Source organism: Coregonus lavaretus, assembly GCF_964263955.1.
Source record: "Coregonus lavaretus genome assembly, chromosome: 6".
Lineage (NCBI taxonomy): Eukaryota > Metazoa > Chordata > Actinopteri > Salmoniformes > Salmonidae > Coregonus > Coregonus lavaretus.
Genome location: NC_139993.1, coordinates 54,571,239 through 54,583,838, shown reverse-complemented (window position 1 = coordinate 54,583,838; position 12,600 = coordinate 54,571,239). Strand labels below are relative to the sequence as shown.

Here is a 12,600-nt window from a genome sequence, read left to right as displayed (position 1 = left end):
GGGTCCAACACATAACAAAAAATACATTACAGACAAAATACTTTACAATATACATACATTTAAAAACATTAACATCTAGTGTGTGAGTGTGCATCTATCACTTACACATACATGTCAGTACATACACACAAAAAGTAGGTCACATGGGGGAGAGGCGTTGTGCCTTGAGGTATTTCTTTATTTGTTTTTTTTTAAAACCAGGTTTGCTGTTCACTTGCTCTATATGAGATGGAAGCGAGTTCCATGCACTCATGTCTCTTTATAATACTGTACATTTCCTAGAATTTGTTCTGGAACTGTGGACTGTGAAAAGCCCCCTGGTGGTATGTCTGGTGGAGTAAGTGTGTGTGTCAGTGCTGTGTGACAACAAATTAATGTTTCTTATAAAAAACAGTCAGTCTTTCCTCAGCTCTTAGCCAAGAGAGACTGGCATGCATAGAACTGATATTAGCCTTCTGAATACAATGAAGAGCCAAACGTGCCACCCTGTTCTCATTAACTGTGCTCATGAACGCACCAACCGTTTGCAGGTGAAACCTCCAACCAGGAAATGGCCAGATAACCTTCAACAATAAACGAGGATAAACAAGGTAAACATTTACATTTCTAAAGCTTTGCCTTCACGTTTTACTTGTTTAACCTGATTACATTTTAGTTGTACTTCCTGATTACTTTAAGATACCTTAATACAAAATAACTCAACTAAAAGTGAAACCCAGTAAAATACTACTTGAGTAAGTCTAAAAGTATTTGGTTTAAAATATACAGTTAGGGAAAAAAGTATTTGATCCCCTGCTGTTTTTGAATGTTTGCCCACTGACAAAGAAATTATCAGTCTATAATTTTAATGGTAGGTTTATTTGAACAGTGAGAGACAGAATAACAAACAAAAAATCCAGAAAAATGCATGTAAAAAATGTTATAAATTGATTTGCATTTTAATGAGGGAAATAAGTATTTGATCCCCTCTCAATCAGAAAGATTTCTGGCTCCCAGGTGTCTTTTATACAGGTAACGAGCTGAGATTAGGAGCACACTCTTAAAGGGAGTGCTCCTAATCTCAGCTTGTTACCTGTATAAAAGACACCTGTCCACAGAAGCAATCAATCAATCAGATTCCAAACTCTCCACCATGGCCAAGACCAAAGAGCTCTCCAAGGATGTCAGGGACAAGATTGTAGACCTACACAAGGCTGGAATGGGCTACAAGACCATCGCCAAACAGCTTGGTGAGAAGGTGACAACAGTTGGTGCGATTATTCGCAAATGGAAGAAACACAAAAGACCTGTCAATCTCCCTCGGCCTGGGGCTCCATGCAAGATCTCACCTCGTGGAGTTGCAATGATCATGAGAAAGGTGAGGAATCAGCCCAGAACTACAAGGGAGGATGTTGTCAATGATCTCAAGGCAGCTGGGACCATAGTCACCTAGAAAACAATTGGTAACACACTACGCCGTGAAGGACTGACATCCTGCAGCGCCCGCAAGGTCCCCCTGCTCAAGAAAGCACATATACAGGGCCGTCTGAAGTTTGCCAATGAACATCTGAATGATTCAGAGGAGAACAGGGTGAAAGTGTTGTGGTCAGATGAGAGCTCTTTGGCATCAACTCAACTCGCCGTGTTTGGAGGAGGAGGAATGCTACCTATGACCCCAAGAACACCATCCCCACCGTCAAACATGGAGGTGGAAACGTTATGCTTTGGGGGTGTTTTTCTGCTAAGGGGACAGGACAACTTCACCGCATCAAAGGGACGATGGACGGGGCCATGTACTGTCAAATCTTGGGTGAGAACCTCCTTCCCTCAGCCAGGGCATTGAAAATGGGTCGTGGATGGGTATTCCAGCATGACAATGACCCAAAACACACGACCAAGGCAACAAAGGAGTGGCTCAAGAAGAAGCACATTAAGGTCCTGGAGTGGCCTAGCCAGTCTCCAGACTTTAATCCCATAGAAAATCTGTGGAGGGAGCTGAAGGTTTGAGTTGCCAAACGTCAGCCTCGAAACCTTAATGACTTGGAGAAGATCTGCAAAGAGGAGTGGGACAAAATCCCTCCTGAGATGTGTGCAAACCTCGTGGCCAACTACATGAAACGTCTGACCTCTGTGATTGCCAACAAGGGTTTTGCCATCAAGTACTAAATCATGTTTTGCAGAGGGGTCAAATACTTATTTCCCTCATTAAAATGCAAATCAATTCATAACATTATTGACATGCGTTTTTTTCTGGATTTTTTTGTTGTTATTCTGTCTCTCACTGTTCAAATAAACCTACCATTAAAATTATAGACTGATCATGTCTTTGTCAGTGGGCAAACGTACAAAATCAGCAGGGGATCATATACTTTTTTCCCTCACTGTACTTAAGTATCAAAAGTAAATGGAATTGCTAAAATGTACTTAAGTATCAACAGTAAAAGTAAAAGTAGGTAGCTTAGTGGTTAAGAGCGTTGTGCCAGTAACCGAAAGGTAGCTGGTTCTAATCCCCGAGCTGACTAGGTGAAAAATCTGTCGATGTGTCCTTGAGCAAGGCACTTAACCCTAATTGCTCCTGTAAGTCACTCTGGATAAGAGTGTCTGCTAAATGACAAAATAAATAAGCAAACCAGATGGCACCATTTTCTGGTTTTTTTATTGACGGAGAGCAGGGGCACACTCCAACACTCCAACACTCAGACATAATTTATAAATGAAACATTTGTTTTCAGTGAGTCCACCAGATCAGAGGCAATAGGGATGACCAGGAACGTTCTCTTAATAAGTGTGTAAATTGGACCATTTTCCTGTCAAAATGTACTTTTGGGTGTCAGGGAAAATGTATGGAGTATTTTCTTTAGGAATGTAGTGAAGTAAAAGTAAAAGTTGGCAAAAATAGAAATAGTAAAGTAAAGTACAGACACCCCCAAAAACTACTTAAGTAGTACTTTAAAGTATTTTTACTTAAGTACTTTACACCACTGACGGAGATGATAGGATGATCGTCACATGCATAGGGAATAAATAGGGTGCCATTTGGCACACAATCTTATCTTCACAACATGCTGCTTCCCAGCAAGGTGACTGAAATCTGACATTTAGTGAGGGTGGGACACCTGCACAGTGGGAAAGACAATGCCAATACCATAAAGCAAGACAACAGTGGATTAATATCTATAGAGTAGCCATGGTACTGCAGTGTAATGCAGGCTGGCATAAAACACAGACACACAGGGCCTAATGAGCTCAGTGAGTAAACTGAGCCCTCGTGCCTGAGAACAGGAGGCTAAATTAGGAGGAGATGTTGAACTGCTAACTGTGCTGTGTTTCCTAATGCTCTATTAAGCATTTAACACCTCAGTCATTAGGGAGGGGAGGAAAATATTATAAAAAATAATGTATTCAACAGACATGGTTTGAAATAGTATTTATTTTGTTGCAAATACTTACATACAGTGTGCTTGATTGAGCTTGATTTAGTGGGACCAAAGGAAAAGTCCAAACACGGCAGGTGCACTCCACACAGGCTGCTTAAAGGTAAACGTGTCCTGTGGTCTTAAGGGCAGGCAGGAGGCAAAGGAAAATATGGATTTTTTTAGATTTTATTAACAAAATAAGGATAGTGTTTAGGATAAATAATAATATCAGCATAAAGACTTACAAAAACAAACGGAAGATGAAGAAAAATGAATTTCTCAAAAATATATCAAAGTGAACTCGATCCAGCATTTGGCCTTATGAATCCGGCTATGGGTAGGCCTATTCTTGAGAAGAAATACAGCCAACCCACATGGACACTCTCCCCAGATTACAGAACTACGTAAATCCAGAGAGGACATACAGTATGAATAAAAAAATATTCCCTCCTTATGTCGAGATCACAATTTATTTATCTCATGATAAACTCTATAAATAGGAGCGGATGTATTGATGATAGATTGACAGTATGGCTGAGCCCATGGTGGATCAGCGCATATGTTTTTATTGATTGCTACACTAAGGGATGGTACATTTTATGCTAACATCATGCTTTCATTTGTGTTTCGAGCTCATTATCAGTTTCTAAGTTAGAATGTTAGCAAGCTAAATGTCCCTTACCTTGAGCTAAGAGCTCTTGGGGCATCTAAAAGCCAATTTATGCTTGTTCCAAAAATGTGGTTTGAGGCTCTGTATGGAGGGTGTGACGCAATTGAGGAGACTCCGGAGGAATGCAGAGGCCAAATTGAGCTCTATGCCGCATCGCTGTGCACCTCCCAATTTATTTATTTTTTAACAATGCAGAGGGCTCCATGTAGAGGGCGCCGTGTAGCTCCGCATTGACATGATTAGTTGACGGTAGGTGGGGGCGGAAGGTCCTGCATAAACACAAACTCACTTCCTTGACAACTTCCTTCAAAACAGCTCTGCTCAACAGCTCTGCGCTGCTCTGCAAAGCGCAAAAAGTATGAATGCCCTGACTTCTGCAGAGGCCGTATCATCAGAAATGCTGCAAGGCCAATGCAGACGTCAGATTGACCACGCAGTGCCTTTTAGCCCTCGTGGGGCATTTAAGCTCTGAACGATGCCTGACAGGCAGCACTGTCTCCCAGCCTGTGTGCCACCCCCAAGACCAATCGCATGCAAGCAACAACGAATCTAGCTTGGCTAGTCTTGTCAGGGAGCTAGCAAGCTAGCTTGTTATCTATGCTGATTGTTAGCTTGCATAACTGATATGTGTATAATTGTAAAGGACACTTCATGTTTTATGGATAATATTTCAATTTAATGAGTGGGTGAGCTCCATTCCTGACAGACTGATCAGATTTAATTTCAGCCTCAGAGCTTGATCAGATTCAATAGCAGCCTCAGAGGCTGAAAAATCAGGATTCTGCCATGTTGGCTGTTTCATAGGTAAAGGTCATTGCAGGCAGATTAGAAGTCAGTGCATTATGTACAGTCGTGGTCAAAAGTTTTGAGAATGACATAAATATTAATTTTCACAAAGTCTGCTGCCTCAGTTTTTATGATGGCAATTTGCATATACTCCAGAATGTTATGAAGAGTGATCAGATGAATTGCAATTAATTACAAAGTCCCTCTTTGCCATGAAAATGAACTTAATCCCCCAAAAACATTTCCACTGCATTTCAGCCCTGCCACAAAAGAACCAGCTGACATTATGTCAGTGATTCTCTCGTTAACAGAGGTGAGAGTGTTGACGAGGACAAGGCTGGAGATCACTCTGTCATGCTGATTGAGTTAGAATAACAGACTGGAAGCTTTAAAAGGAGGGTGGTGGTGAAATCATTGTTCTTCCTCTGTTAACCATGGTTACCTGCATGGAAACACGTGCCGTCATCATTGCTTTGCACAAAAAGGGCTTCACAGGCAAGGATATTGCTGCTAGTAAGATTGCACCTAAATCATCCATTTATCGGATCATCAAGAACTTCAAGGAGAGAGGTTCAATTGTTGTGAAGAAGGCTTTAGGGCGCCCAAGAAAGTCCAGCAAGCGACAGGACCGTCTCCTAAGGTTGATTCAGCTGTGGGATCGGGCCACCACCATTGCAGAGCTTGCTCAGGAATGGCAGCAGGCAGGTGTGAGTGCATCTGCACGCACAGTGAGGCGAAGACTTTGAGGATGGCCTGGTGTCAAGAAGGGCAGCGAGGAAGTCACTTCTCTCCAGGAAAAACATCAGGGACAGACTGATATTCTGCAAAAGGTACAGGGATTGGACTGCTGAGGACTGAGGTAAAGTCATTTTCTCTGATGAATCCGATTGTTTGGGGCATCCGGGAAAAAGCTTGTCCGTAGAAGACAAGGTGAGTGCTACCATCTGTCCTGTGTCATGCCAACAGTAAAGCATCCTGAGACCATTAATGTGTGGAGTTGCTTCTCAGCCAAGGGAGTGGGCTCACTCACAATTTTGCTTAAGAACACAGCCATGAATAAAGAATGGTACCAACACATCCTCCGAGAGCAACTTCTCCCAACCATCCAAGAACAGTTTGGTGACGAACAATGCTTTTTCCAGCATGATGGAGCACCTTGCCATAAGGCAAAAGTGACAACTAAGTGGCTCGGGGAACAAAACATCGACATTTTGGGTCCATGGCCAGAAAACTCCCCAGACCTTAATCCCATTGAGAACTTGTGGTCAATCCTCAAGAGGCGGGTGGACTGTCACGTTCGTTGAAGGACGGGTCAGACCAAGGCGCAGCGTGACATACGTACATGTTTATTTACTGATAAACACCACGACAAAACAACAAATGAAACGAAACGTGAAGTCCAAGGTAGCACACACAACATACCTTACACGGAACAAGATCCCACAACTAGACTGTGCCAATAGGCTGCTTAAGTATGGTCCCCAATCAGAGACAACGAGCGACAGCTGCCTCTGATTGGGAACCACACCGGCCAACATAGATATATACATACTAGATAATAAACATAGAAAACGCACAACAAAGAATATACACACCCTGACTCAACATTTAAGCGTCCCCTGAGTCAGGGCGTGACATGGACAAACAAAAACCCACAAATTCTGACAAACTCCAAGCATTGATTATGCAAGAATGGGCTGCCATCAGTCAGGTAGTGGCCCAGAAGTTAATTGATAGCATGCCAGGGCAGATTGCAGAGGTCTTGAAAATGAAGGGTCAACACTGCAAATATTGACTTTTTACATAAACTTAATGTAATTGTCAATAAAAGCCTTTGACACTTATGGAATGCTTGTAATTATACTTCAGTATACCATAGTAACATCTGACAAAAATATCTAAAAACACTGAAGCAGCAAACTTTGTGAAGACCAATATTTGTGTCATTCTCAAAACTTTTGACCATGACTGTACAGTATATATTTGGTCCTTTTTTTAAAAACTCTCTCTCTCTCAGACCTTCGTGAGGACAGGCAGGGGCTGGAGAGCCTGGAATAGATGCTGCTGAGGCTGCAAAAGGGCTGATGGACAATCACACCCTCACAGGACACACCCTCACAGGACACACACGCACACAGGATACACACACACAGCCTAGGTGAGCCTAGGCGAACTTCAATCTACCGGAAGACTACTCTAGAAATGGTTGGCTTTGTTACAGGAAATATAGAAAGGAGAATATGATGTGGTTTGTTTGTGTAGCACCTAAATTGGCAAGCAGATATGGATCATAGGGGACCAAAATTGTTTTAGGTTGTGGCACTCCAGTGAGTGTGACTCATCGCAGACATAGGCACTAGTAAAGGGACGCCTGGTCTTCATCCAATAGCTCAGATTGTCACTTGTCATTTTACCTCTCTTGTATGCTTTTAATTTGTTTACATTCTGACTCTGTGTATTAGGCTATAGGCCTAGTGAAATGTAGTACAGAAGAAAATGAAGTTTTAAAAGCCAATTATTGTTATAATATGCCTTATTCATATCATATTTTGTAATTCCAGTTACATTTTTATGACAATATCCCTGAGATAAATGTTATATATAATGTTTTGGTTATGATAGCTACAGTGCCTTCAGAAATTATTCACACCACTTTACTTATTCCACATTTTGTTGTGTTACTAAGTGGGATTAAAATGGATTTAATTGTCATTTTTTTGTCAACGATCTATACAAAATGCTCTGTAATGTTAAGGTTGTTTTTATTTTTTATTGTGGAAAATAAAACACTAATATATCTTGATTAGATACACTAAATGCTCGTCGAACATCTCATTCCAAAATCATGGGCATTAATATGGAGTTGGTCCCCCCTTTGCTTCTATAACTTCCTCCACTCTTCTGTGAAGGATTTCCAATAGATTTTGGAACATTGCTGCATTAGTGAGGTCGGGCACTGATGTTGGGCAGTTAGGCCTGGCTCGCAGTCGGCGTTCCAATTCATCCCAAATGTGTTTGATGGGTTGAGGTCAGGGCTCTGTGCAGGCCAGTCAAGTTCTTCCACACCTATCTCACTTTGTGCATGGGGGCATTGTCATGCTGAAACAGGAAAGGGCCTTCCCCAAGCTGTTGCCACAAAGTTGGAAGCAAAGAATCGTTTAGAATGTCATTGTATGATGTAGCATTAAGTTTTCCCTTCACTGGAACTAAGGGGCCTAACCATGAACCATTATTCCACCTCCACCAAACTTTACAGTTGCCACTATGCATTCGGGCAGGTAGTGTTCTCCTGGCATCCACCAAACTCAGATTTGTCCGTCGGACTGCCAAATGGTGAAGCGTGATTCATCATTCCAGAGAACGCGTTTGCACTGCTGCAGAGTCCAGCGGCGGCGAGCTTTACACCACTCCAGCTGACGCTTGGCATTGCGCATGGTGATCTTAGGCTTGTGTGCGGCTGCTCGGCCATGGAAACCCATTTCATGAAGCTCCCAATGAACAGTTATTGTGCTGACGTAGCTTCCAGAGGCAGTTTGGAACTCAGTAGTGAGTGTTGCAATCGAGGACAGACAATTTCTACACGCTACTGTATATGAGCAAGACTGGGTGCACTCTATTCCTGGCAGGCTGATCAGATTCACCCGCAGATGCTCGAGAAGTGCAAATCTTGCGGATTCCATCATTTTGTCAATTTTTGGGTTTGTTAATTGAAATCCTTCGTGTTGCAAGTTTGATTGACATATACCTGTGAAGATTATGTGATGTTATGATAGTAGTCTGTCTCCAGAAATGTGTTAAATGGGTTTCTCAACTCCACAATGTAGCCTAACCTACATCGTGGTGGAATTGAGAAGAACTCAGCAAGACGTTTGTAGCCATCAGCTTGTAAAAGGAGGTATCAACCAGTTAGTTGTTTGGTTTGGTCTATGCACACCCCTGCTTGTTGAGGCAATGGTTTTGCCCAGCGAGTGGTTCAAGGTATGTCTACGTTCACCTAGCTCCGCATGTGTTCTGTACGGAAGTCCAGAGAGGACATACAGTGAGGGAAAAAAGTATTTGATCCCCTGCTGATTTTGTACGTTTGTCCACTGACAAAGAAATGATCAGTCTTTAATTTTAATGGTAGGTTTATTTGAACAGTGAGAGACAGAATAACAACAACAAAAATCCAGAAAAACGCATGTAAAAAATGTTATAAATTGATTTGCATTTTAATGAGGGAAATAAGTATTTGACCCCCTCTCAATCAGAAAGATTTCTGGCTCCCAGGTGTCTTTTATACAGGTAACGAGCTGAGATTAGGAGCACACTCTTATAGGGAGTGCTCCTAATCTCAGCTTGTTACCTGTATAAAAGACACCTGTCCACAGAAGCAATCAATCAATCAGATTCCAAACTCTCCACCATGGCCAAGACCAAAGAGCTCTCCAAGGATGTCAGGGACAAGATTGAAGAGCTACACAAGGCTGGAATGGGCTACAAGACCATCGCCAAGCAGTTTGGTGAGAAGGTGACAACAGTTGGTGCGATTATTCGCAAATGGAAGAAACACAAAAGACCTGTCAATCTCCCTCGGCCTGGGGCTCCATGCAAGATCTCACTTCGTGGAGTTGCAATGATCATGAGAACGGTGAGGAATCAGCCCAGAACTACACGGGAGGATCTTGACAATGATCTCAAGGCAGCTGGGACCATAGTCACCAAGAAAACAATTGGTAACACACTACGCCGTGAAGGACTGAAATCCTGCAGCGCCCGCAAGGTCCCCCTGCTCAAGAAAGCACATATACAGGGCCATCTGAAGTTTGCCAATGAACATCTGAATGATTCAGAGGAGAACTGGGTGAAAGTGTTGTGGTCAGATGAGACCAAAATCGAGCTCTTTGGCATCAACTCAACTCGCCGTGTTTGGAGGAGGAGGAATGCTGCCTATGACCCCAAGAACACCATCCCTACTGTCAAACATGGAGGTGTAAACATTATGCTTTGGGGGTGTTTTTCTGCTAAGGGGACAGCACAACTTCACTGCATCAAAGGGACGATGGACGGGGCCATGTACCGTCAAATCTTGGGTGAGAACCTCCTTCCCTCAGCCAGGACATTGAAAATGGGTCGTGGTTGGGTATTCCAGCATGACAATGACCCAAAACACATGGCCAAGGCAACAAAGGAGTGGCTCAAGAAGAAGCACATTAAGATCCTGGAGTGGCCTAGCCATTCTCCAGACCTTAATCCCATAGAAAATCTGTGGAGGGAGCTGAAGGTTCGAGTTGCCAAACATCAGCCTCGAAACCTTAATGACTTGGAGAAGATCTGCAAAGAGGAGTGGAACAAATCCCTCCTGAGATGTGTGCAAACCTGGTGACCAACTACAAGAAACGTCTGACCTCTGTGATTGCCAACAAGGGTTTTTCCACCAAGTACTAAGCCATGTTTTGCAGAGGGGTCAAATACTTATTTCCATCATTAAAATGCAAATCAATGTATAACATTTTTGACGTGCGCTTTTCTGGATTTTTTTGTTGTTATTCTGTCTCTCACTGTTCAAATAAACCTACCATTAAAATTATAGACTGATCATGTCTTTGTCAGTGGGCAAACGTACAAAATCAGCAGGGGATCAAAACAATTTTTTTTCCCTCACTGTATGAATAAAAAAATATTGCAGTTTGGAAACTGCAGTAAAAGTGCAGTAACTGCAGTTGACTCTTATTTTTGACACAGTATTTGCAGCATACTGTAGTTATACTGCACTCTAACTGCAGTTATACTGCAGTGTACTGCAATTATACTGCACTCTGACTGCAATCTTTTTTCATAAGGGTTCCCTCGTTATATCGAGATCAATATTTATTTATCTCATGATCACTACTTAACAAAAGTTATTTTGTCGAGATCACGAGATAATCAAAAGTACCGGGCATCATCCATTAATTTGTTCAGATGTAAGATTACCACTTCATCAAGGAGCCCTGCGGCTGCGTTGATCGCAATGTGGGGTATTTAACCCTCCCGTTGTCCTAGGGTCAAAATGACCCGCCACTGTGTTGAACCAACTTTATTTAATTTTTATATTTTTGGGATCATTTGTGAGAAGGAGGCAGTGAGACTTTAAAGAATGCAAGGAACAACGCAGCTAACTTTGCTAGTCTTGTGAGCTAGCTAGTTAGCTAGGTGGTCTTGTTAGCTAGCTAGCAAGTTAGCTTGTTATCTATGCTGGTTGTTAGCTTGCATAACTGATATGTGTATAATTATAAGGGACACTTCATATTTTGTGGATAATATTTACATTTACAGAGGGTGAGCTCCATTCCTGACAGGCTGATCAGATTCAATTTCAGCCTCAGAGGCTGAAAAGTCAGGATGCCTTGTAGGCTGTCTGCAAGGAGCCTTACTTATGAAACAGCCTACAAGGCAGCATCCTGATTTATTAGCCTCTGAGGCTGCTATTTAATCTGATCAGCCTGCAAGGAAAAGGCTACACACAAGCACAATTTGGCGAGCACGTCTCACAGAGCGCGTACATGCACGAGCGGAGCTCCTAGTGGCGGGAACATCTACAGGACTAACACAAGCAAGCACTAAACACTCAAAATAAATGCACAAACTGAACAATCATATTGTAGCGACCCTCATAGACAGTTTTGTGTGCTGTATTTATGACATTCTCTTATTGTGTGTTGTTAGTGCTCATGACCAGTTATCTAGGTTTCACAGGGTCCAGCAGGCCAATCCCCCTGCTGTCTGCCAATCAAAGGAATGCCTGGAATGTTCGGTGCCAGGCGTCCTTGTGGTTGACAGAACAACAGGGGGCTAGGCAGGGGGGGCTGGTCACTGCAGGTTCTGTTATATATTTCCATGCTTGCATTGTTCCGTCTTTCTTAAGTGTGTTAAGTGTGTTAGATACTGTAACTGTTGTGTGCATATTTTACAGATCGGTTTGGCGTAGGCTACGGCCATACAGTAGCCTGTTAAGAGTTTAAGAATAAACCGTTTGATTCAAGAGCTTGATCCTGTGTCCTTGACATTCATTTATTCATGATCTATTGAGGTCATTACAATATTTTCAATGGAGCTACAAAGATAACTGGGCAACTTGCTGGCCACAAGGGAAGTAATGATTAGCGTTTATACAACATTAACATTTCTAGAAAAGTCACTATTTAATTCAAGAGGGCACAAGGGAGAGTGGGGCTTGCACTTGGGGCAAGTGTGATGCACATAGGCACACCTGTCCGCCTGTCAACATCACACTGTCACGGTTTCGGCCGAGGCTGCTCCTCCTCCTTGTTCGGGCAGGCTTCGGCGGTCGTCGTCCCCGGAGTACTAGCTGCCACCGTTGTATGTTTCGATGTTTGTTTGGTTTTGTCTTATTGGTACACCTGTTTCTGTTTTGTGCTTATTATGTGTCCTATAAGTTCTCGTTGTTTGAGTCTTGTGTTGTGTGTAATTGTTTCACCGGTCAGCAGGAGCTGTGAGTTATATTCTCTCCATTGGTTTATTTTGAGAGAGTGTCCGCACTGTTGTGCGCATTTGTTTGTACTTTGTGGTTTACGCAGTGTGCGTAAAGTTCACTTGCCTCCGGCTCGTTTGTAGCCGTTTGTTTGTTTTTCGTGTCTTTACCAAAGACTTTTGGACGAAGCCTCTGTTGTCCTGCGCTTGATTCCCACACCACATCCACGCTCGCACCTGACAGAATTACACACCACCTACATGGAATCAGCAGGAGCAGCAGCAGCCACCGAGTTA

General features: G+C 42.8%; 1 protein-coding gene across 1 annotated transcript in view; it reads left to right on the top strand.

The window, feature by feature from the left end:
* Positions 1-10,843: 10,843 nt before the first annotated feature.
* LOC311131077 (pituitary adenylate cyclase-activating polypeptide type I receptor-like) overlaps positions 10,844-12,600 on the top strand; it is a gene marked incomplete at its 5' end in the record, with an annotated part of 11,351 nt that continues 9,594 nt past the window's right edge. Inside the window, one exon of the mRNA XM_084163892.1 lies at positions 10,844-10,850. Coding sequence (XP_084020018.1) covers positions 10,844-10,850 — 7 coding nt within the window. The remainder of the gene's footprint in view (positions 10,851-12,600) is intronic.